General features: G+C 44.7%; 1 protein-coding gene across 1 annotated transcript in view; it reads left to right on the top strand.

Moving 5' to 3' along the window:
- LOC124616210 (pickpocket protein 28-like) overlaps positions 1-27,416 on the top strand; it is a 146,089-nt gene that overhangs the window by 71,742 nt on the left and 46,931 nt on the right. The window contains exon 6 of the mRNA XM_047144513.1: positions 26,894-27,125. Coding sequence (XP_047000469.1) covers positions 26,894-27,125 — 232 coding nt within the window. The remainder of the gene's footprint in view (positions 1-26,893; positions 27,126-27,416) is intronic.

The following is a 27,416-nucleotide window of genomic DNA, read 5'->3' as shown; positions in this document are numbered from 1 at the left end:
TCATTTCCGGTGCGGTTCTCCTCTTCCTACTTGCGCCGGTCGTTCGCTGCAGTACGGGAAGCCAGGATCCGTTTACCTTAAGGCTTTCCTCTTCCTTGTTCAAACTGTTCGCGTGTTTTTGTATTTCTGCAGCTTCTCTGAACAAGCGCGTGTGATAGTGGTTCTCTACAGCCAGAACTTCCGTGTCGGCGAATTTTATTACGTGGTCGGTCTCATTCAGTGCGTGTTCTGCCACGGCCGATTTCTCCACCTGCCCCAACCTGCAATGTCGCTTATGCTCCTTGATCCTGGTGTTAATGGATCGTCCAGTCATTCCGACATAAACTTTTCCGCATGTGCATGGTATGCGGTATATTCCCTACATTGCAAGTGGGTCTCTTTTCTCCTTCGCCGATCTGAGCCAAACACTCGGCGAAGTAAGGAACCAGAAAAAGAAATGTCGGGTACGGCCTTTCTGCCATACATTCCCAGAGTGACGGACAGAATCGGCCGTATATTGCGCAAACATGGCGTAAAGACGATTTTCAAACCGACAAGGAAGATCAAAGAGTGTCTTAGATCGGCGAAGGAGAAAAGAGACCCACTTGCAATGTCGGGAATATACCGCATACCATGCACATGCGGAAAAGTTTATGTCGGAATGACTGGACGATCCATTAACACCAGGATCAAGGAGCATAAGCGACATTGCAGGTTGGGGCAGGTGGAGAAATCGGCCGTGGCAGATCACGCACTGAATGAGACCGACCACGTAATAAAATTCGCCGACACGGAAGTTCTGGCTGTAGAGAACCACTATCACACGCGCTTGTTCAGAGATGCTGTAGAAATACAAAAACACGCGAACAGTTTGAACAAGAAAGAGGAAAGCCTTAAGGTAAACGGATCCTGGCTTCCCGTACTGCAGCGAACGACCATCGCAGGTAGCAAGAGGAGAACCGCACCGGAAATGACCGGGGAGAAGCCCTCGGACGTTGGCGCGCCAGGTACATATAGTCTGCGCCCGCGAGCTCGGCTCCAGTTAACCACCGGCAATGGAGGGTGAAGCTTTGACAATGCCAGCCACTCGTGCTGGCGAAACGTCAGAAAAATCATTAAATGAACGTCGGCCGAAGAACCCGAGACAGAAGCCAGTAGGCAGTTTGTCATTTTAGTGTTTGTTTCTGAGGAATGTACTACCCACATTGTTCAGAGATATCCCATTTGATCTTGCTCATGTATGTGGTTCCATTATAATGGAGTCCTGGCTCACATTGAGAAGTGACATGCCGCTCTCTCACTTTAAAAACATTGTCGCTCAGATCAATATACTTTAGTTCATGATCTCGGTGTTCCCCAGTGCCACTTTTGCTATATATGGTTTACGACTTTTTTACATGGGGAAATTGTGTGCAAAATGTCTGTATAACTGCATGTGTAGCCTGTAGAGAACCTGCACCCATGGGGTCACATTGGAGGCGATGGATAACAGGGAGAGAAATGAGTTGGGGCATAAATTCTAAGTGCACCAACCTGGCCATGTGAGTCATTCTGGGAAGCAGCACCAGTGGATCTTATCAGCAGAGGGACTTCTGGCCAAAGCTCTCTCCCCCTTCCACTTATGGTCGGACAGAAGGGCGCCAGTTCCCAAAACATTTTACGGAGCCAGGTGGCAGTCCATTGTGACGGCAGGTGGATGGCAGAAAACGGGTGGGGAAAGCCATTTGAGAGAGACTGCTGTAAACTGAGCCTGGGACTATACGGATGGAGTAGCTGGTCTACATGTTTAGTGGAGGCAGAAATGTAGCCCCCCTTTGACGCCAGGGAGTTACCAGCATCTTTTAGCGAGCAGCAAAACCATATATTTCATGTGCACATCTTTCTGGGAAGTTTAACACTTCTTTCAGGAATTGGAAATGGTCGTCCTCTAAAGATTAGATCACTCCGTAAATGAGGGACTGTGGTCCCGTCCATGTAGATATTTTTTGCCGAAACATGGCCACGCTTACTGTGAGAGAGACAGAAGAGATTTGGAGTCGCTGATTGGATCCTCTCAGGATGTGTAAAGTTGGGGCTTGCTCCCCCAGCATGGGAACCCCAGTGCTGGGTCTGGATTGGCTACCAGGCTAACAAAACAATCAAGAGGGGAGATTCAATGGGTAGGGTATAATTTGATTGGTTTGTGGAATGTGGTGGCGGTTTCGGTTTTGCTAATTCGGCTCCTGTGCCGAGGCTTAGTGGAAAGTGGTTGTGATTCTTTGTTTTTTTTTTTTTTTTTTCATCTCCTGATTCCCTCCTGGTGTAAGACTTTAGGTCTGTCCTTGTGGGTGAGACTGGTGGTCTGTATCTTACGATGGACTAAGAGCCAGCGGTAGTTTCCAACTGTGCTAACAGTGGTACTGCATGCCATCTCAGCCATCACATGTGTCATGAGGGTGAACTTATTTGTCGTGAGTCGGCTGTCGGACGTCTGACAATTCCCGCACGCACTCTCGTGTTTGTGAGTCAAATTGGTTTGGCCAGACCAGTGAACGGGTGCACCTCACACTGAAATCTGCTCTCATAGGGAAGTTTCCCACAGTCTGATAACAAGGACGCCAGACTGCGTCGTTCGCATATTTTCGTGGACGCATCAGAACATACAGCTGCCGCAGCGCACCGCTTCTCGCCCACAGCGCACCGTTTACTGCAGCTGCCTGAATCAGAGTAAAGGAGTAAAGTACTGCTGCACCGCCGTAGGTTTGTTAAATGATATTCACAGCTCCCTGTTCTCACGTGAATCATAGTTTGTGGTATACTTGGTCGTAGTTGATTCCATTTGAATAGAGCTGGGCCTCACAGCGGACTTGTGTAAACAAAGCCAGATTGCGTTGTAAAAGGGCTTAATTAAGAGGAAAACTTGTATAGCTTCCACTCCAATGTATGTGAGAAGCCCTGCTAAACCCACAGGACAGAACAAGTAGTAGGAATTGTGGAAGGGGGCCAGTATGAGCGGCTGTCAGTTACACTTGCCCGCAGCTCGTGGTCGTGCGGTAGCGTTCTCGCTTCCCACGCCCGGGTTCCCGGGTTCGATTCCCGGCGGGGTCAGAGATTTTCTCTGCCTCGTGATGGCTGGGTGTTGTGTGATGTCCTTAGGTTAGTTAGGTTTAAGTAGTTCTAAGTTCTAGGGGCTGATGACCATAGATGTTAAGTCCCATAGTGCTCAGAGCCATTTGAACCATTTTCAGTTACAGGGTGTTTCAAAAATGACCGGTATATTTGAAACGGCAATAAAAACTAAACGAGCAGCGATAGAAATACACCGTTTGTTGCAATATGCTTGGGACAACAGTACATTTTCAGGCAGGCAAACTTTCGAAATTACAGTAGTTACAATTTTCAACAACAGATGGCGCTGCGGTCTGGGAAACTCTATAGTACGATATTTTCCACATATCCACCATGCGTAGCAATAATATGGCGTAGTCTTTGAATGAAATTACCCGAAACCTTTGACAACGTGTCTGGCGGAATGGCTTCACATGCAGATGAGATGTACTGCTTCAGCTGTTCAATTGTTTCTGGATTCTGGCGGTACACCTGATCTTTCAAGTGTCCCCACAGAAAGAAGTCATAGGGGTTCATGTCTGGCGAATAGGGAGGCCAATCCACGCCGCCTCCTGTATATTTCGGATAGCCCAAAGCAATCACACGATCATCGAAATATTCATTCAGGAAATTAAAGAGGTCGGCCGTGCGATGTGGCCGGGCACCATCTTGCATAAACCACGAGGTGTTCGCAGTGTCGTCTAAGGCAGTTTGTACCGCCACAAATTCACGAAGAATGTCCAGGTAGCGTGATGCAGTAATCGTTTCGGATCTGAAAAATGGGCCAATGATTCCTTTGGAAGAAATGGCGGCCCAGACCAGTACTTTTTGAGGATGCAGGGACGATGGGACTGCAACATGGGGCTTTTCTGTTCCCCATATGCGCCAGTTCTGTTTATTGACGAAGCCGTCCAGGTAAAAATAAGCTTCGTCAGTAAACCAAATGCTGCCCACATGCATATCGCCGTCATCAATCCTGTGCACTATATCGTTAGCGAATGTCTCTCGTGCAGCAATGGTAGCGGCGCTGAGGGGTTGCCGCGTTTGAATTTTGTATGGATAGAGGTGTAAACTCTGGTGCATGAGATGATAGTGGACGTTGGCGTCATTTGGACCGCAGCTGCAACACGGTGAACGGAAACCCGAGGCCGCTGTTGGATCACCTGCTGCACTAGCTGCGCGTTGCCCTCTGTGGTTGCCGTACGCGGTCGCCCTACCTTTCCAGCACGTTCATCCATCACGTTCCCAGTCCATTGAAATTTTTCAAACAGATCCTTTATTGTATCGCTTTTCAGTCCTTTGGTTACATTAAACCTCCGTTGAAAACTTCGTCTTGTTGCAACAACACTGTGTTCTAGGCGGTGGAATTCCAACACCAGAAAAATCCTCTGTTCTAAGGAATAAACCATGTTGTCTACAGCACACTTGCACGTTGTGAACAGCACACGCTTACAGCAGAAAGACGACGTACAGAATGGCGCACCCACAGACTGCGTTGTCTTCTATATCTTTCACATCACTTGCAGCGCCATCTGTTGTTCAAAATTGTAACTACTGAAATTTCGAAAGTTTGTCCGCCTGAAAATGTACTGTTGTCCCAAGCATATTGCAACAAACGGTGTATTTCTATCGCTGCTCGTTTAGTTTTTATTGCCGTTTCAAATATACCGGTCATTTTTGAAACACCCTGTACATTCCAAACATAACACTTTCTTCAGTTGTCCAAACATAACAGCGCAATTTCTAAGCTTGACTATCGACAGAAAACGTCTTTAATTCTAAAACAGCTGAAGGCCCATGAATTAAATACAACAGCTATATATATATATATATATATATATATATATATATATATATATATATATATATATAACTTTTTTTTTTGAGACAGATGTTCCAAATGGTTCAAATGGCTCTGAGCACACTATGTGACTTAACTTCTGAGGTCACCAGTCCCCTAGAACTTAGAACTACTTAAACCTGACTAACCTAAGGACATCACACACATCCATGCCCGAAGCAGGATTCGAACCTGCGAATGCAGCGGTCGCGCACTTACAGACTGTAGCGCCTAGAACCGCTCGGCCACTTCGGTCGGAGAGACAGAAGGCTGTAGGCTTTAACCTTAAATAGTATTTAAGGCCAAGCGATGTAAGACTTGACTATTCAGATAGATTAAGTTTTTTTAAAGCGGCTCTATAGGCCGCTAAATTTAAAACAACATAACTACAATAACCTTTCAATAGGCAGAAGGCCCAAGCTTTATCTTCAGACAATGTAAAACTTGCCCAATTTAGAAAAACTTACTTTTAAAACGGCTGAAGGCCTTTGATTTTAAAAACACAATTACAAGCTTACAAATTCCAACCATCGGCTATGAGCCATTAGAAATACACAATTAAACGCCAAGAAGAAAGGCAGTATAGGCAACGGCGCCCAGAAGTTTCCAGGGGGCTCGGTCTGCCCTGGAAATCTTAACGTTCGCTTAGGTGAGACAAGAAGTCGACCCAACTATACTCGATCCACCGGCAACACAACCAAGAGACAGTCAGGGACCCACCGACAAGACGACTTGCTAACCACCGACCAGTATACGAGAATTTCAAAGCCAAAACGTTACAGACATAGCCACCCACACCCAAAATACATTAAGCTGTCGAAAACTACACACCATGTTGGACAGCGACAACAGGTGAGGAAAAGACACTGCCTGATTTTACGTCATCGACCAGGGCAGGTAACCGGAACACTAACGGCCACAAGGCAGAAAATTTCGCTGGTGCACTTGAATTTCAAAACGACAAATACAGTTAATTCCACGACACGGTGGCTAAATCTTCACCAACTCGAACACTCGCTGTTACTCCCAGGAATACCACCAACAGCGAACCACCAACCAAGGGGACAACGTGAACAGATGTGGCTTGGGCAATTAAATCACCACTCAACTTTCATGTCCTGGGTCTGTGAGCCACAAACCTCGGTAGCACTCGGAACAGCCCCCACATGCTGCGACACTGCATAGAGACAGCCAGCAGGCCAGGCGAACTGTTCGGCGTGGAGACTCGCTTGCTGATCCACTCCAGCCGGTGGGAGTGGCAGAGCGGGTCTAGGCGCTACAGTCTGGAGCCAAGCGACCGCTACGGTCGCAGGTTCGAATCCTGCCTCGGGCATGGATGTGTGTGATGTCCTTAGGTTAGTTGGGTTTAATTAGTTCTAAGTTCTAGGCGACTGATGACCTCAGAAGTTAAGTCGCATAGTGCTCAGAGCCATTTGAACCATTTTTGATCCATTCCAACCGACGGACTGGCTCCACACTGCCAAGCCGAAACTATAATTACCAGACCAAAGATGGTATAGGGTGCAAATATCGATACACACCGCTGCTGCCACACGTAGAAAGAGGAGGAACCATAGCATAACCGCAATAACTGCGGGAAACCAAACGCAGAATAACAGCCAAGTTTCAAAGCAACGCATTAGCTGGGGTCAGCAAGACTCATTTTGCTTTGCCTATCAAACACCATTCCTCAACTAACTTGTCGTGTGTCATTTTTGTTTAAGATTTATCAGCTAGTTGTAGTAAGTAAAGGTTTAGTAAAACTAATCATGATTTTGTAAACTTAAATACGCCATTCATACTCCCTCTACTGTTCACTGTTTTTATACATGATCATTCTTATTAATTAGTTAATTTGATTATTAATTTCAGTTCTGGAAGTGATTATAGGCATAGGGCAACAAAACTGCCACGAATAAATTCACTAATCCATGAATGAAAATTAAGGATGTAGAACACGATTTGAAGGTTATTGCAACGAAAATAATTTTCTTTATGTAAAGATAATAACATTTAGCTTCACTCACACATATATTTATGTTTAATGCAAGCGACGGGTTGCAACATGACACACCTTCTTCGAAGAGATTTCGAGACTGCAGCCGGTAGTCGTAAACTTCACACCACGATATTTCGACTGGACACCTGCCAGTCACCTTCAGATGAGCCATGGATGATTGACGAAGACTTTTTATTTTTTCTTTATTGTTATTTTAGCACCTTATACAAAAGGTGGACTGGCAGCGGCAATATTATGCCGCTCTTCGGCCACAGTCAGTACAAAGAGAAACAATGAAGACACAGAGAAACATAACATAACGGTGGACCAAAAACAGTAGAGACAGGAGAAAAAACACGGAGCCGTTCACAGGTGTAGTAAAAAAATAAAAGAAACGATCAGCACTGTACACGAACACTGATGACTGAGAGAACATACGTGAACGATGGAGTGTGGTCTGGTGAAAACACGGAAGCACATACACAGAACTGATGGCGATGATCTCCGGCGAATTTTCACTTGACGTGTGCGAGTCCGAGGACCTGCCAAAAGGGGAAAAGGTGGGGGAGGAGGGAGAGGGGAGAGTGTAGATGCCAGTGGCAGTGGATGTGGGAGGGGGAGGAAAGAAGGGACGGGGGTAGGTGAAGCCCGGGGGGAGGAGGGAGGGAGGAAGGGAGGAGGGAGAGAAGGGAAAGAGGGTGCCCCAAGGAAACACAGGGAGGGGATAGGGAGGATAAAAGTTGATAGGAGGGAGGAGGGGTAGATGAAGGGGATGAGGGCATCATCAGGGAGGGGGAGTTGGTGGAAGCCACCTTGAGGGAGGGTATGGAGAGTGGAGAGATGGAGAGCAGGTGGGATGTGGGAATACAGGCACGGCAGCAGATGGCGTTGGGAGAGGATGGGAGAGACAAGAGGGTGAGGGGGATCAAGTTTACGGGAGGTGTAGAGGATCCGTATCCGTTTGAAGAAAAAGGAGGAGGTGTGGCAACGGAATAAGGTCATACAGGATCCACGTGGGGGAGGGGAGACGGATGCGATAGGCAAGGCGGAGAGCATGGCGTTCTAGGATTTGGAGGGATTTGTAAAAGGTAGGAGGGAAACGAAGACGTTCTCTGCTCCACCTTATATAGAGCACTGATAGTATTGCCGCGCATGCATCAGAGTCAACGGTGACGGAAGGACCACACCACCCGGCGGCAGCGTCCTCGCTAGTGGAACTACGAAGAACAGCTGTCTTTGGCGTTGTTGCTCACTGCAGTAATTGGAGTATTCTGGCGTCTTTGTCTGGAGAAAATTTCGGAGATGACGTTATTCCACACATTATCCAGCTGGTAGCCACTGTCACGGTTGATTAGCCGGCCGGTATGGTCGAGCAGTTCTAGGCGCTTCAGTCTGGAACCACGTGACTGCTACGGTCGCAGGTTCGAATCCTGCCTCGGGCATGGATGTGTGTGATGTCCTTAGGCTAGTTAGGTTTAAGTAGTTCTAAGTTGTAGGGGACTGATGACCTCAGATGTAAAGTCCCATAGTGCTCAGAGCCATTTGAACCATTTTTGAACAGTTCCTTAGATTTTCCGCGATGCGTGGTCCAACGGTGACGATAACCTGCAGTATATGTCTGGAGGTAGTGTATGGCGATTCCCAATAACGTTAGACATACCCAGTAGCCACCATTTTGTAACTGAAAACAAGGTCGCACAAGGACGAATATTTAGCCAACATTTCTCAAAGCCGTGGGAATACTGGATGTTGGTACCATCTGGTAGCGTTCAGTCAAGGCGCTCATGGTGGAGCACTTCCCATTTCTGTCAGCGAACAATGTTCATTTACTTTTACCTAACGTGTGCATGCTCCAGACCATAGCTTATGTACAGGGCAGCAACAACAACCTCATTGAACCGAGTAGTACTGTTACTTACACCTAAACCATCTACACTCCTGGAAATGGAAAAAAGAACACATTGACACCGGTGTGTCAGACCCACCATACTTGCTCCGGACACTGCGAGAGGGCTGTACAAGCAATGATCACACGCACGGCACAGCGGACACACCAGGAACCGCGGTGTTGGCCGTCGAATGGCGCTAGCTGCGCAGCATTTGTGCACCGCCGCCGTCAGTGTCAGCCAGTTTGCCGTGGCATACGGATCTCCATCGCAGTCTTTAACACTGGTAGCATGCCGCGACAGCGTGGACGTGAACCGTATGTGCAGTTGACGGACTTTGAGCGAGGGCGTATAGTGGGCATGCGGGAGGCCGGGTGGACGTACCGCCGAATTGCTCAACACGTGGGGCGTGAGGTCTCCACAGTACATCGATGTTGTCGCCAGTGGTCGGCGGAAGGTGCACGTGCCCGTCGCCCAGGGACCGGACCGCAGCGACGCACGGATGCACGCCAAGACCGTAGGATCCTACGCAGTGCCGTAGGGGACCGCACCGCCACTTCCCAGCAAATTAGGGACACTGTTGCTCCTGGGGTATCGGCGAGGACCATTCGCAACCGTCTCCATGAAGCTGGGCTACGGTCCCGCACACCGTTAGGCCGTCTTCCGCTCACGCCCCAACATCGTGCAGCCCGCCTTCAGTGGTGTCGCGACAGGCGTGAATGGAGGGACGAATGGAGACGTGTCGTCTTCAGCGATGAGAGTCGCTTCTGCCTTGGTGCCAATAATGGTCGTATGCGTGTTTGGCGCCGTGCAGGTGAGCGCCACAATCAGGACTGCATACGACCGAGGCACACAGGGCCAACACCCGGCATCATGGTGTGGGGAGCGATCTCCTACACTGGCCGTACACCACTGGTGATCGTCGAGGGGACACTGAATAGTGCACGGTACATCCAAACCGTCATCGAACCCATCGTTCTACCATTCCTAGACCGGCAAGGGAACTTGCTGTTCCAACAGGACAATGCACGTCCGCATGTATCCCGTGCCACCCAACGTGCTCTAGAAGGTGTAAGTCAACTACCCTGGCCAGCAAGATCTCCGGATCTGTCGCCCATTGAGCATGTTTGGGACTGGATGAAGCGTCGTCTCACGCGGTCTGCACGTCCAGCACGAACGCTGGTCCAACTGAGGCGCCAGGTGGAAATGGCATGGCAAGCCGTTCCACAGGACTACATCCAGCATCTCTACGATCGTCTCCATGGGAGAATAGCAGCCTGCATTGCTGCGAAAGGTGGATATACACTGTACTAGTGCCGACATTGTGCATGCTCTGTTGCCTGTGTCTATGTGCCTGTGGTTCTGTCAGTGTGATCATGTGATGTATCTGACCCCAGGAATGTGTCAATAAAGTTTCCCCTTCCTGGGACAACGAATTCACGGTGTTCTTATTTCAATTTCCAGGAGTGTATTTCCCGACGTCACGCAAAACAAGTGGAGCGAGAACTGAGAACCACGATGACAGAATATTCACACTATAGCCCGTATTTTTTCTCATTCACTCCTGAAGACATTTCTACAGCTTTGCATTAAATCAGATAAACCTCCACATTTTGATGACATACAACCTGAATTCTTCTTGTACTGTGATAAACATGCTAAAAACATTTCTAACCCAAATTTTTCTAATATTCTGAAGCAGGATTCATTCCATGGTTTACGAAACAGAGAATATCGGCATTTGAAAACCTCGAAGTTATCGCCCTATCGGTCTTCTGAGTATAATTTACAAATTACTTGAGAGACAGCTATGTTATGCAATACGTATCGAGATACTTAGAAAGATTTGTGCCGAATAGGTGAGATTCCAACCAAACCTTAGCTGTGTGGATCAAGCACTTTCATTGACAACTTACTCTCAGAAGCTGGCTTCCAGAAACAAATAAAGACTTTTGCTGTATTTATTGACCAGTCTGCAGCTTATGATACCGTATGGAGTCAGACTATTGTCTGTCAACTGCTCTGTGTAATACCCTACAGAACAATAGCATAACTTCTTAGCAATATGCTGACTGGTAGAACATTTTAGGTAATTACTGGTGACACCACTAGTGACCAGAAGACCTTCAAAAGTGACCTGTCTCAACGCTTAATCCCAGCTCTGCTACTATTTAGCTTGTATATTGCACCTATCCCAGCCTCTCTGTCCGGGGAGCTTGGTTCAGATGATGATTGGGTGACAGCGAAACAGCACAAAAAAATAAAAACGCCAAATGAAATGGGGCAGTACTCTCGTAGAGAGGAATTCAGCCGAAGCATAATCTGAATCCATTTGCTTTCATCTGCATGGTATCCTAGCCAAGCTAGAGATGGACACATTTTTCGAGGGTAACCACCTGGTCCATAATAAATATCCACGGTACCTTGGAGTTAAACTGGGCAGAGTACTGTCACTTAAACTGCATCTAACAAAGACTGGAACTAAATTGAGATTAAGAAATTATATTCATCAAAAATGATATGGTACAACATGGGGCACAGCAGCTTAAACCTCATGATCATCCACCCTCGAACTTGTCTACTCAGCGGCAGAGTATGGCAGTCCTGTCTTGATAAACAGCTGCACGAAGCTGGTAGACACCCACCCAAATCAAACAACGCGGATTGTTCCTGGCACAATCAGGTCCACTCTATTATTCTGGCTGTTTGCTCTGAGCCGCATTCCACCACCCAACGCGACAGAAAAGACTAATCTTCTCAGGAAATATAAGAAAACAAGCAACAACAAGCATCTGGCAATTCATGAGAACATACCTACTGTCCCAATCAACAGACTCCGCTACAGACATCTCCCACTCAGAACAGCTAACAACCTGGCGAACCAGAACTTAAATCTGCACGACGTTTGGAGGCAAGATCGGTATAATGAGGTGCATCAGAGTTCCAGAGCTTTCTCCAAGCCGACATCAAGCCTTGGAAACCTGATCTGCTGCGGAGAAGATTTAACATCATCTGGGCCAACAACAGCAGTTCTGTGACCTACTATACATTTACAAAATTACTCTGCAATCCACAGATAAGTAAAGGGTTCATCGAACCGCCCTTGAATTATCTCTCTACCATTCCATTCTCTAATAGCGCTCGAGAAAAACGAACACTTACATTTTTCCATGCGAGCTCTGATTTATCTTATTTTACTATGGAGATCATTTCTCGCAGTGTAGGCCCAACAAAATATTTTCACACTCTGATGAGAAAGTTGGTGACAGAAATTTCATGAGAAGGTCCCGCCGCAACGAAAAACGCGTTTGTTTTAATGCTGCCACCCCAATTGCTATATCATATCCGTGACATTATCTATGTGATCTTCCCCATTTAAGTTATTCGTGATTGTAGCCCCTAAGTATTTAGTTGAGTTTGCAGCCTTGAGATCTGTGAGAAATATCATGTAGCTGAAATTTAGCGGATTCTTTTTAGTGTTTATGTGGATGAGTTCGCACTTTTCATTATTTAGATGGCCACTATTTACACCAATTGATATCTTGTCTAAATCATTCTGCAATTCGTTTTGATCACGTGATGTCTTTACATTACGGTAAATGACAGCATCATTTGCAAACAGTCTAAGAGGATTGCTCAGATTATCTCCTAAATCGTTTATATGGATCAGGAACAATAGAGGGCCTATAAAACATCCTTAGGGAACGCCAGAAATTGCTTCTGCTATATTCGAAGTCATTCTGTCTGTTACTATGAACAGTGACCTTTCTGACAGGAAATCATGGATCCAGTCGCACAACTGAGACGACACCCCAATAAACACGTAATTTGATTAGAAGTTGCTTGTGAGGAGCAGTGCCAAAAGCGTTCAGGAAATCTAAAAATGTGGAATCAATTTGACATCTCCTGTCGATAGCATTCAGAGAGTTAGTTGTGTTTCACAAGAAAGATATTTTCTGAATCCTTGCTGTCTATTTGTCAACAAATAGTTTCTCTCTACCGTTACATGCTCGAATAGCGCTCGAGAAAAACGAACACTTAAATCTTTCCATGCGAGCTCTGATTTATCTTATTTTATTATGGTGATCATTTCTCGCAGTGTAGGCCCAACAAAATACTTCCACACTCTGATGAGCAAGTTGGTGACTGAAATTTCATGAGAAAGTCCTGCTGCAAAGAAAAACGCATTTGTTTTAATGCTGCCACCCCAATTGCTATACCATATCCGTGGCATTATCTATGTGATCTTCCCCATTTAAGTTATTCGTAATTGTAGGCCCTAAATATTTAGTTGAGTTTGCAGCCTTGAGATCTGTGGAAAATATCATGTAGCTGAAATTTAGCGGATTCTTTTTAGTGTTTATGTGGATGAGTTCACACTTTTCATTATTTAGAGTCAATGGCCACTATTTACACCAAACAGATATCTTGTCTAAATCATTCTGCAGTTCGTTTTGATCACCTGATGTCTTTACATTATGGTAAATGACAGCATCAAAAATGGTTCAAATGGCTCTGAGCACTATGGGACTCAACTGCTGAGGTCATAAGTCACCTAGAACTTAGAACTACTTAAACCTAACTAACCTAAGGACAACACACACATCCATGCCCGAGGCGGGATTCGAACCTGCGACCGTAGTGGTCGCGCGGTTCCAGACTGTAGCGCCAGAACCGCTCGGCCACCAGCGGCCGGCAATGACAGAATCATTCGCAAACAGTCTAAGAGGATTGCTCAGATTATCTCCTAAATCGTTTATATGGATCAGGAACAATAGAGGGCCTATAAAACATCCTTAGGGAACGCCAGAAATTGCTTCTGCTTTATTCGAAGTCATTCTGTCTGTTACTATGAACAGCGACCTTTCTGACAGGAAATCATGGAACCAGTCGCACAACTGAGACGACACTCCATACGCACGTAATTTGAATAGAAGTTGCTTGTGGGGAACAGTGCCAAAAGCGTTCAGGAAATCTAAAAATGTGGAATCAATTTGACATCTCCTGTCGATAGCATTCAGAGAGTTAGTTGTGTTTCACAAGAAAGATATTTTCTGAATCCATGTTGTCTATTTGTCAACAAATAGATTTCGTCGAGGTAATTCATAATGCTCGAGCACAATGTATGTTCTTAAACACTAGTGCTAATCAGCGTTAGTAACTTGGGTCTGTAATTCAACAGAGTACTCCAATTTCCCCTGTTGGTTATTGGTGTGACTTGTGCAAGCTTACAGTCTTTAGGTTCGGGTCTTTCTACGAGCTAGCTGTTTGTGAGGTAACAGGCGAGTTGTCGAACCCTGAAAATCTTCTAAGCTCAGAGTTGGCGTGGCCTAGCTGGGGACTCGCGGCGGGTCACGGCCCGGCAGCAGGCATGTGGTGCCGAACATTAGCAACTGCGTGATGCCGCACAATGGCAGTCCAGCCACGTGGCTGGGAATTCCAATGTGACGCTGTGCTGATGAAGGGGACACACTGGGAGTGCCAAAGATGGCGGACTTTGTGATACCTTAATGGCAGACATTTCACAGTTTGCATAAAAATTAGTAGTAGCCAGATGAATCATGATACCTCAAAAAGAAACATGTACATTACTATTATTTGCAGAATGATTATGATGGTGTAATCAGATATTCAATACCTTTATTAGTTTAAAGTTTAGTATCTGACAGTAAATTATACAAGTAACAGCCAGGAACGAATTTCCAAAATCTAAACGCTTCACCCGATTTCGTCGATCGATGTGTCTTTAGAAAGCTATTAGTATAAACTTAGATTGGTATAAATTACAGGCATGTAACTTGAATAGTACATGAGTTATTGAAGGTCAAAGTGACGATTACTATCGATCGCGTTAGGCCGTAATTACTCCACAGTTACACGAAAAAAACGGTAGCAGCATGCTTATAAATATATTTATTCATCTATGTCTTTGTTTATGTCCGATATATATTATTCATGGTTCAAAATGGTTCAAATGGCTCTGAGCACTATGGGACTCAACATCTTAGGTCATAAGTCCCCTAGAACTTAGAACTACTTAAACCTAACTAACCTAAGGACAACACACACACCCATGCCCGAGGCAGGATTCGAACCTGCAACCGTAGCAGTCCCGCGGTTCCGGACTGCAGAGCCAGAACCGCACGGCCACCGCGGCCGGCTATTATTCATGAAGAAATTGATTAAATATTAACTGTGTTTTAGAAAGCACAGAGACATTAGACTACTGGCCTACCTTTTGTTCTGTTCCTTTAATATATGTTTATTTAATTTGTTTATGTATTTAATAATGTGTGTTAGAGCGTGTTTATGGTCCATCTGTAGGAATATTTCTTTAATTTCTAGTTATTTAAATGTGAATCCAGTATTTCGTATGATTGTGAGTGTACATCGGCTTGGAGACATGGAGGGAGCACTCTAGCCAATCACAGCACTCGTTACCAAGAGAGACGTATGGAGGTTGTGGAGGAGCATCGTTTCCAGAGAGGACACCAGGTAGTTCTGAAGAGTTCGGCGCGAGGTACGGTCGCACAGTACACAGGAAGTGCTGGTCGCGACGGCGCGACGGACGCACAGTGGCGGCGGGAGAGACTTGGAGAGTGTGGGGCGGCTTGCGCATGCTCACGGCAGATAGAAATACTTTGAAGTGCCGACTTGTGCACTTGTAAGATTTCCGTGGCCTCTGCAGTGAAGATGTAGTGTGTCTATAGAAGTGAATATCTCACGAGCTATGCTGTGGTTCATAGCTAATTACGTGCAGTGGGAATCTATTGTTTCCCTGTTATTCAAGTTATATTTTATTTAATTGCTGGACCATCGACACCAATAAGTGTTTTGCAGAAATGTACCGCATTCTCAAAAGTACTTCTACTATCGTCCTCATCATTTAAAGTCGTTAAGATAGTACCTGCAGATTTTATTCAATTGAAATCTTTCATTTATAAACGTCTACATTACGTTCAAAATTCGCAATTTCCGAGTGACAGGAACCTTCGACCAATCGATTCGTGTGTATATTCATATTGTGTACTGTAGACTCAGCAGTATTTGGCTTGTAATGCGGCAACTTCGTATCCCAGCCCCTAGACAACGAAACCAGCCAAATTTCAATTCTGAGTCAGTGGGTGCGTAGTTGAAGGCCACCACATCACACCACCAACATGTTGTTGTTGTTGTGGTCTTCAGTCCTGAGACTGGTTTGATGCAGCTCTCCATGCTACTCTATCCTGTGCAAGCTTCTTCATCTCTGAGTAACTACAGTGACCTACATCCTTCTGAATCTGCTTAGTGTACTCATCTCTTGGTCTCCCTCTACGATTTTTACCCTCCACGCTGTCCTCCAATACTAAATTGGTGAACCCTTGATGCCTCAGAACATGTCCTACCAACCGGTCCCTTCTTCTTGTCAAGTTGTGCCACAAACTCCTCTTCTCCCCAATTCTGTTCAATACCTCCTCATTAGTTATGAGATCTACCCATCTAATCTTCAGCATTCTTCTGTAGCACCACATTTCGAAAGCTTCTACTCTCTTCTTGTCCAAACTATTTATCGTCCATGTTTCACTTCCATACATGGCTAAATTCCATACAAATACTTTCAGAAACGACTTCCTGACACTTAAATCTATACTCTATGTTAACAAATTTCTCTTCTTCAGAAATACTTTCCTTGCCATTGCCAGTCTACATTTTATATCCTCTCTACTTTAACCATCATCAGTTATTTTGCTCCCCAAATAGCAAAACTCCTTTACTACTTTAAGTGTCTCATTTCCTAATCTAATTCCCTCAGCATCACCCGAGTTAACTCGACTACATTCCATCATCCTCGTTTTGCTTTTGTTGATGTTCATCTTATATCCTCCTTTCAAGACACTGTCCGTTCCGTTCAACTGCTCCTCCAAGTCCTTTGCTGTCTCTGACAGAATTGCAATGTCATCGGCGAACCCCATTTTCTTTTTTTGAAAACCCGCAAGTTTTATGTGATCGCTAAGTACGGAGCTACTGTATCATCATATTCTGAAATGAACCTGACTGGTACTGCTTTTATTAAGAGTTTTAAGCTGCTTTGGTACACCGGGTGTATCTACTTCTAGGTTACTCACCTTTGCAGCTGCTCTTGATTCGAATTCAGGGGTATTTATTTCGTCTTCTTTTGTTAAGCAATTTCGCGAAACCTTGTTTAATAACTCAGCTTCAGTGGCACTGTCATGAATAACGTCACCACTATACAGATGTCGAAAGATTACCATTGCAGAATTCACCTTTGATTTCCAAGGTAGACTCTCAGACACATTGTGAAAGGGTCCACTCAAAATTACTACCGTGGAAACCCTTCGTACTTCTTGTACATTACAGCAGACGTGATACAGGGGATAGGTAAAACAATGTGAACGCCTGTACTTAAGTGGGATTGATTTATTAACGAGGGGCTGGACTACAATCTGCTGCGATTCTTCTTGGAATACTGGCATCTAATGATTGTATACTCTCCAGTGGAATGTTATCCCGCTCTGTTCTAACCCATGTAGTTACGAGGGAGGCGCAAATCTGCTCCAGAATCTGCGCTCCTGTACCGCCACAGGGATTCGATAATGTTGAAGTCCAGGGACTGTGCTGGCCAGGGAAGACGCTGCAGTTTAGTTGCATGTCCTGATACCACCATTGTACTGTCCTGGCTGTGTGAGTGGGTGCATTATCGTCCTGAAATATGGCATCGTTCTTGGGGAACAACATTTGTATCATGGGGTGCACCTGCTCATCTAAAATGTTCACATAATCGTTGGCTGTAACACGGGCTTTGACAGTAATGATCAGACTGGCAAAATACCATGAAATGGCTGCCCACACCATCACACTTCCACCTCCATGCTTAACCGTTGGAATCAATCAATCAGAATTGTAGGCTTCTTTTTGTGTTCTCCTGACGTAAACCCGGACAGATGTTTGAAATAACGAGAACGTTGACTCGTAGGGCCCTATGACGTGTTTCCACTGATCAGCCGCCCAGGAATCATGCTTCTGACACAATGTTTTACGCTTTTTTGCTTTGGATGTCGTCGCTAATGGTTTCGCTATAGCAGCTCGACCATGAATATTCGCTTTATGGAGATCTCGGTACACAGTGTCGATAGATACGGGGTCTCGATGGTGGCTATTGAGCCCTGCGGTCACTTTAGTCTCCGTAGTTTCCTGTTGCTTTGAGACAATTCGTGTTAGCGTACGACAACGTCTGTCTTCTTCTAACGCCGGAAATGCATATCCTCCTATTTCCATCTATTGTACTATAAATTTTTTCCTTATTTTGTTACCTGAAGATACGACATTTCGGTGCCTTTATATATTGTAATTGTTTTACAATTTGTATATATGTATATTTATGCATTTATGTCGATGTATAATTAGTTTGCTTTGTAAATATTATTTGTATTTTTCGTTGCGTCTTACCTAGGGAAAACTATGGTATCGAACGATTACATCGATAGGTCGTGTGGAGAACCAAAGTGTTTAGGATCTTTGGCAGTGTGAACTCGGCCGCGTGGAGCGCGGGCAGAGCTGAGTCTGGCTGGGGTAGGGCAGTGGAGCAGGTGTGTTAAGTGACGCTCCCGCGAGTTGCCGCGCTTCCGGGGTTTGGCAGCATGTAATTGCGCTCGACTTGCTATGATAGTTTCTGACACGGTGTCGCGGACGGGAAGCATTAGCTGGCGCACATCAAGAGCCCGTTTCGCCTGGTGACCGTGTCGAGAAGAAGGCGCGCCAACATCCTGCTTCTGCAATAGCGACGGCCGACAATGAGTGACTGTCGCCACCTCCTCGATCGACGGCTTCAAACCTTCAATCAACCAACGAGGAAGACTGGAAGCACGTAAAGTTTTAGAACTGTGTGGCAGGCCTCAGCTTTTCAAACTGTTTCATTTGCATCACAAAATTTCAGCAACTTAGCATGAACCTTTGCTGCTCATTGTCCCAATTGCATTACCAAGCAGGGTCCCTTCCTTTTCAGGAATGAACCCGAGTGTCGCTGAAATTCAAACGCCAGCATTAAAGTAATATCATTCCATTTCACTGCTTTGATTTCAAAGTGCAGTTAAAGTATTCATAGCTGGCTACAATATTTAGATTACGCAAGCAGAAATTAAGAGTGAGAGTTTTGTTACCATATTTTAGCTTACCTGTGACTGCAGCTCGGCTTGGTATGTACTAAATGTTACTATTGTTAATTGTTCAGAATCATTTAATTCAAGTTCAAAGTTAAATCTCTTATTTCTAGATTGCGTAGATTCAAGTAGCTTTTGAAATGATTGTTGAGGTAGCCCAAGACTAACTTTATTTTACTGAATTTCGTAGTGCTTCAGAAACAAATCTCACTATTAGTTTTAGTCACTAAATTAACTTTCAATTTTCCGGTTTTATTAATTCTTTTGCCAAATTAAGTCAGAGTGTAGCGAAATTTATTACTTCTGACAAACTTTCAGTTTTCACACAACACGTGTCAACCTTAAGTTGCCACGCTTTTAGTGCTAATTGTATATGCAATAAACTTTCTTTTTCAGTTATTATAGTAGTTGCCCATAGGACTGGCGACCGTAATTTTCCCCAAATCTCAAATATCTAATTAACGCCAATTAATTGTTAACATGACGACCGCACATTTACTTTCTTTATTAATTTTACCCTTTTCTCAAAATTAATTTCCACCAATTTCATTTGCATTTTTCCTTTCATTTAGATGTAACCCTTTCCTCTGTCTTTACGGACAGATTAACTTCGGTAACGATTGCTTTTTCCCAAATTTCCATTAGGTACACGCGGTTTAATTTTTCACTGTCATTAAGGTCGATAAGTGAGGGGGAGGTTACAATCTAGTTTTGATTTGCGCCCACTATTACGTTTACACGATGATGTCTCTCCATGTTTTGTGTAGGCTGTCATGACTGTTGAAATAGTTGCTTTGGAAACATTCAATAAGTTGGCTGTCTTGGTTACTGATGCTCCAGGTAATCGGACCCCCACAATTTGCCCTCTTTGGGACTCTGTTAGGTCTTTTATTGCACGTCGACCTCGGCCTCTGAATGCAAACACAAAATGTGCGCTAGTCGTAAACAACCTGCACTGATGTCTATTCCGTAATGAACATCCTCAGTGCAGAGCGACACGTGCCTTACCAGCCTTGTTGACTGTCAAACACAACCATCCCACTACTTCCACTGTTCACATTATTTTGCCTATCCTCTGTATATTATATAAACAATATGCCTGTAAATTCGTAAATTATGTACGTATTGTGTTTGCATCTTTAAGGGGATACGGAATCGGATTTTGGGTTAAAAAATCGATTTTCGTTTTATTGACGTATTTTTTCCGCCAAGTTTCCTATTTAAAAAGACGTATCATACATAGCTCTACTACAATTATAACTATTTTATTTTTATATGTTTGTGAGATCGGGTATTGCGCTTTAGTTATACACGTCTCTCATGGCTGACCATAAGCTTCTTGGCAGTACACTTATGTGACATGAATTCAAATATCCCGCTTTCCAGCGACTCTTTCTACACTATTTGTCCGAAAATGTTTCCCTCTGGTTTCCTCGAGGTTTTTTTATTTGGCCTTTGAGTGTGTACTCAATTTAGCCATAGGCAACACATAGTGACAATGTACACATAATTGAATAAACTCATACAGAAATGCATATTTACAAGAATAAAAAGCTTAACTGTTAAAGGTTTGTACATAATGTTTTAAAAATTAAATTGAATTGAACTGAAATATAATTAAAAGTGCCTTGGCTTACAGTTCACACCAATTCTGAAATATCCTCATCAGCAAGACATATTTATAATTTACATACACCATTAAAACCTACAGATTGTGACCAGCACCCTTGATGAAGTTAACTATCACTTTATATAGACGAACGTCTTTAGTACACAAAAGAGAAGAGGCTGATTGAGGAAGATGGTAGCCCATACTCAGCAATGTCTTCAGAAAGACCAACCGTTCACGGTCAAATTTGGGGCATATAAATAAGATGTGGGTGACATGAGCTTCCGACTCAGGATCACATTCACATGCTGGTGAACTGTAAACGTTGATCCGATGTAGATGTTGTGGGAAAGAGGCATGATTGAAGCGGAGTCTTATGATGGTAGAAATCGTGGATCGGTCCAGATGTGTCCTCATGAACCACGGCTGTGAAGGAATCCGAGGTTGTAGCACTGCGTAATAACCGCCTTTTGTCTGTTGAGAAACGTTCCACATTTCCTGCCATTGTTGTCTTGTGTGATCCTTGAGTTCACGTAAGTAGTCTGTATAAGGAAGGTGCAGATCCAGGACGGTGCCTAAGGTTGCCGCTTGTTTGGCTAATGCATCGACTTCATCATTATAGAGGATACCAGAGTGGGAAGGTACCCACAACAAATGGATCGTCCGGCGCGTGCGTGTGCTGCGAATATATTCAGATATCACATCCAAGATATAACTGTTGGTTGTTTTGTTCCATCGACTGTGCTGAATATTTTTAAGAACGCTTTGCGAGTCAGATACTATCAATATATTGGGGAAGTAAGTGCTAGAGACAAACTTAAGTGCTTCCAAAACTGCCACTGTCTCCGCCGTACAAATAGAAGTGCTCGTAGGCAGTTTGAAGGTTTAGCCGATCTGGATCTGAGGGCAGAAAATAGCGCATCCTGTACACTCTTCTTTCGGAATTTGGGATCCATCGGTATATACATAGAGAAAACCCGGTCATGGTGCTTGAGCGAGACGATTGAAGCCAACGTTGACATTAGAACTGTCCAGCCAGGTCGTACTTAAATAATGGACTGGGATCTGGGAGCAGAGTGTTTGAAGATCATATTCAAAAACAGGTAGATGCGCTGAACGTCGTATAGAATGTATGACAGGTGACCAAGTGTCAAAGCTGGTACAAACGGTTGGCACCTTATTCCTTCTGTGGGATGCAGTCCACAGTCGATAAATGCAGTCTCTACTTTGATAGACGGAACTGTCCATAATGACCATGCCTTGAATGTAGAATTTGTCCGATAACATTTGGCGCCTAATGCTCAAGGGCATCTCCCCTGCTTCTATTAAAAGGGCGTTGGTGGGCGTCGATCGCATGGCTCCAAGACAGGTACGAATGGCTCTATATTGATGAGTATCTAATTTGGAGAGCTGAATCTTTGACGCAGTGTGGTAGAATTGACAGCCATAGTCTAATCGAGATCGAATTATCCCTCGGTACATGGTGAGTAAAACACTCTGGTGCGCTCCCCACCAGACACGAGTGAGTGATCTGATTACATTTAAACCTTCTTCAGACTTGGTAACGGTGGATCGGATGTGGGGCGCCCAGCTTAACCGAGAGTCAAAAATCATCCCCAGAAATCGAACGTGAGATTTTATTTGGAAGGTGTACTGGCCACAGGTAATGTGATCTTCAGTGCGAGCTGTCGTCGACTTGGAGAAGGGAACGACTGCTGATTTCTCAGCCAAGATCTCCAGCCCATTGATAGAGAGCCATTCATCGATGAGTGCGATGGTTGTGGTTAATGCCGTTTTGGCCTGAAGATACGAAGCAGCAGTAGAATAAACACACATATTATCAGCATACTGTAGGATTTTTGTGGGGGGAGTAATTATGCGTTCCAGGTCGTGCGTATATAGAGTATACAGGAGAGGACTTAAAATTGCACCTTGCTGCAAGCCCTGGGAGACGTAAAAAGGTCCGATCATGGTACCTTTGAAACGGACGTAGATCGTTCTTTGAGTAATCAGGATACTGTTACCGTAGATCATCCGTGAAGGAATTCCGAATCCTGCCAGCTTGTCCAAGAGTATCGGTATTTGTACGTGATCATATGGATCCTTAACGTCAAGAAAAGCTGCCACTACTGTCTCATTCGTTCGAAAGGCTGACGTGATATCCATATTAAGCAAAAACAGGTTATCCATGGTCCCTTTGCCTTTTCTGAAGCCGTATTGACTCCGAGGCAACAAATTACTTTTTTCAAGCCACCATTCTAGTCTCCTTTTTACCATTCGTTCCAGTGTTTTTTCAACACACGACGACAAGGCAATAGGTCTATAATTAGTTCTGACATTTGGATCTTTACCACTTTTGAGAATTGGAATTATTACTTGCGTCTTCCATGTTGATATGAGGTCTGTCTTCATCCAGTACTGATTAAAAATGTTCAAGAGAAAGTCTTTCGCTTCTATAGGTAGGTGTTTAAGCATAGAGTAGTGTATATGATCAATGCCAGGGCAACTGTCGCTCGATACTTTAATAGCTTTGTTGAGTTCTTCTTTAGTTACGATTTGACTTTGTGACAGGATTGTTTGTAAACAGTGTGCTACACGAAAATGGTTGTTGTCGAGTTATTTAGTATTTAGTGCTTCATTTTTTGCAGTGAAAGTGCCTAGAGCTAGAGCAAAAGTGTTTAAAAAGCGTGTGAACTGGCAAAAGAAAAGAAATCATGATTCATTAGCAAAGCAGTTCTTCATCATCACTGTTGGAAAATGTGAGTCCACTTACTACTGATTTGCCGAACGAACTTACTCCAAATGAAAACAGAGCTTCTCATAAAAAAGTAAGAGATTTGCAAAAGAAATATAATTTACTTGATAAAGGGAAAGAAGTTTTTGGACTCATTGATACGAGTATATTGTGCGAAGCTCTTGAAAACACTGTGTGTGCTGCAAAAATTGTCAAGGAAACGTTTCACTGAGAATAAAATGCCTTGTTGACCTGGCTGTCCAGTTTAATTTAACATGCAGCGTTCGTAAGTATAGCAGTAAGTTTCCAATTTCTGTTTCAGTAACTGTAAATAATAGATACAAGAAAACTGAACTTTATAGTGTAAATACTAGGTTAGGTTATGGATTGCGAGCAGTTGGTAAGGGCAAAGCAGCTGGTGATATGCAATGTGATGTTCCAAATCTTCCAAGTGTACCTTCAAAGTTTGATGCTTACAACTATGTACTAGGATCTGCAGTTGAAGATATAGCACGGAAGTCAATGCAGGTAGCTGTGGAAGAAGCAGTGAAAGAAAATGATGGCAGTCGTGACCTCGCAGTAGTTTTTGATGGCACGTGGCAAGAAAGGGGTCACAACTCCAACAATTGTGTTGTAACAGCAACTAGTGTTGACAGTGACAATGTTATTGATGTTGCAACAATGTCTAAATACTGTAGATGGATAGACAGGCTGAAAAATGAAAATAGTGATGACTCTGTTGCTAGTTATTATGGTAGTAGTGGTGTCATGGAGGTTGCTGGGGTGAGAAAAAATTTTCATCGCTCTTCAGAGTGGTATAATGTTCGCTATGTCAAATATCTGGGAGATGGTGACTCTAAAGCACTCAAAGAAGTTTTGGAAAGCAAACCATATGGGAGCAGTGTAAATATAAGCAAATTTGAATGTATAGGACATGTGCAGAAGAGAATAGGTACCAGGCTGAGAGGGTTAAAATCAGAAAACTAGATGATGGGAAAACCTTGCATGGCAAAGGAAGATTGACTGATTCCATAATAGACCACATTCAGAATTGCTATGGCCTTGCAATCAGACAAAATACAGGCAATCTTGAAGAAATGAGGAAAGCTATATGGGCTTTTTATTTCCACACTGCATCCACAGATGAGCATCCCGAACATGGTTTGTGCCGCAAAGGTGGAAAGAGCTGGTGTAAATACAATAGGGGACTAATAACTGGAGAGAAATACATTCACCACCACAGTTTACCATTAGCCATCATGGAAGAAATAAAGCCCATTTTCAGGGATCTGGCTGACAGAAGTCTTCTGATGAAATGTCTTCATCGAAAAATGCAGAACCCAAACGAGTGCTTGAATAGTGTGATATGGCATCGTCTCCCAAACACAGTGTTTGTCGGAATTAATACACGACATTTTGGTGTGTATGATGCTGTGGCAACCTTCGATCTTGGGAATATAACTAAATGCCAGGTCCTTCAAAAGTTGGGTTTGCGTGTTGGTTCCCGCACAGTACGTGGTATTTTGACTTTAGATCAGCACAGAGTAAGGCTTCTTGACAATATAATCAAGACATTAGTGAAAAAAGCATGACAGGTGCAGAGGGGGGCCAAAAGAAGACTTGAAGATGGTTATGAAGACTGGGAAGGGGGTATTAACTATGGATCAGAAATATTTTAATATTTTTTCTCCGTTTCCTGTAAGTTTGTTTTTTGCTTCTTCTAGGAACATTATCTCAGGTACTGGTGAAACTGTAAGTCTGAAATTTTTATGACTTAGTCACATGGTTTTCTTTTACACACTGAAACAACAATTTTTTAATTACTTGCTTTAAAAAAGACTTAGGGGTGATAATCTAGTAAAAATGATGGAAAAATTTACTTAAAAATAAATTGTAAGTAGGCTGTTTATGTTTTCTTATTGGCAACCTTACGTAGCGCTCTGTATGAAAATCACTGGCTGTGCTGTGTGCAGTCTGTGGCTAGCTTGCATTGTTGTCTGCCATTGTAGTATTGGGCAGCAGCAGCTGGATGTGAACAGCGCGTAGCGTTGCGCAGTTGGAGGTGAGCCGCCAGCAGTGGTGGATGTGGGGAGAGAAATGGCGCAGTTTTGAAATTTGTAAAATTGGATGTCATGAACTGCTATGTATATTATGATTTTTCAACACTATTAAGGTAAATACATTGTTTGTTCTCTATTAAAATCTTTCATTTGCTAACTATGCCTATCAGTAGTTAGTGCCTTCCGTAGTTTGAATCTTTTATTTAGCTGGCAGTAGTGGCGCCCGCTGTATTGCAGTAGTTCGAGTAACGAAGATTTTTGTGAGGTAAGTGATTTGTGAAAGGTATAGGTTAATGTTAGTCAGGGCCATTCTTTTGTAGGGATTTTTGAAAGTCAGATTGCGTTGCGCTAAAAATATTGTGTGTCAGTTTAAGCACAGTCATGTATAATTGTTCTAAGGGGACGTTTCAAAATGTAAAATATCTGTGTAACAAAACATTTTGACAACAAACTGTTGTAACTCTTCAGGCTTTCCCGGCGAGTTCTTGACATGGCGAATAATTGGGTCTACTGCCGGATGTTTGTGTCGCTCTGGCACAATATTTCGGCCACGTAACTCGTTGCCTTCTTCAGGTGCTACCTGAGACTGCTATATTGGAGGATCTAGTCCAGTATTTATGCCCAGAGGGCGCTGGGTGCTCCCTCTGCCATCCGCGCCCGCCTGGCGCTGCTTGTAATGTGTTGTCTCTTCCCCGGTGCTCCCTCGGACGTCTGCGCCCGACTTGGTCGCCATCTGTGGCAGCTGTCTGAGGCCTGTCCTGTGTCGGGCATTCCGTTCGCGGTCCGCGCCCGCCAGGTGCTGCTCCTGAGGTTTTAACCCCTCCCTGGTGCTCCCACGGACGTCCGCGCCCGGCTCGTCCACCATCTGTGGTCGTGGCAGTTGTCTGGGGCCGGACCCGCGTTTGGCGTTCTGTTCGTGGTCCGCGCCCGCTTGGCGCTGCTCCTGAGGTGTTGGCACTTCCCTGGTGTTCCCACATACGTCCACGCCCGCCTCGTCTAACATCTGCAGTTGTGGCAGCTGCCTGAGGCTCGTCTCGTGTCGGGCGCTCCGTTCGTGGTCCGCGGCCGCCTGGCGCTGCTCCTGAGGTGTTGGCACTTCCCTGGTGCTCCGACGGTCGTACGCGCTCGGTTCGTCCATCATCTGCGGTCGTGGCGGCTGTCAGAGTCCTGTCCTGCGTCGGCAGTTCAGGTAGCACCTGAAGAAGGCAACGAGTTACGCGGCCGAAATATTGTGCCAGAGTGACACAAACATCCGCAGTAGACCTGATTATTCGACATGTCAACAAACCGTTGTTACAATATTGTTATAACATATCAATGCACATACAGTAAAAATTTTATCTCTCTGTCTCCAACAGTTTGTGAGAAAATGTTCCCTATAGTGGGCGTATTTTAACTTTCCGTTTCCCCTTAAAGTGGTGTTTGTCATTAAATCGTTTTCTTTGTGGTAATCAATAATAGTAATTAACAGTAATAATAAATGCAGCTGTGAGATTAAGAAGTGCCTGGTGAGCAGCCGCACCTTGTGCATGTGTGCTGCAGGTACAGGAACTCGAGCGCCCGCAGGTCCCGCAGCCGCGCCGTCAGGCGCTGGTCGGTGGACGACGGATACGTCACCGGTAACGACGAGGGCAGCGACGAGGCCGGCGACGACGAGGCGGTGTACCCCAGGCGTACCAGCGCCGCGGGCGCCATGGCCGGGCTCGACTTCATCCTCACCACCGACGAGCAAGACGTCGACGCCTCCTGCCGCTGGCCCGTCCAGGGCTTCAAGGCACCGACCCATTTATTTCCGTAGAAACTACAGCAAATACAGCAAGCACAGTAATGCAGCTGAACAGAGCTACGTGTTATCATTTTACCACACGGTCACATTGTCGTTAAGCACTTCTGTGAACGACGAATAAGGGGCTGCATGCTGGCTTTACGAAAACCTGAACTTGTTCAGACGAGGCACTGGCTTACACCTTTGAGAACAGCAACTGGGTCTGTAGAAGCCCACGCATGCGCGTCCCAAGGAACTACATAGTAATCCGGAATAACACCGCCTTTGCAATATCGTATT

This window comes from Schistocerca americana, chromosome 5 (genome assembly GCF_021461395.2).
Source record: "Schistocerca americana isolate TAMUIC-IGC-003095 chromosome 5, iqSchAmer2.1, whole genome shotgun sequence".
Taxonomy (NCBI): Eukaryota; Metazoa; Arthropoda; class Insecta; order Orthoptera; family Acrididae; genus Schistocerca; species Schistocerca americana.
The sequence above is the reverse complement of the archived record's forward strand: the minus strand, read 5'-3'. Positions and strand labels throughout refer to the sequence as shown.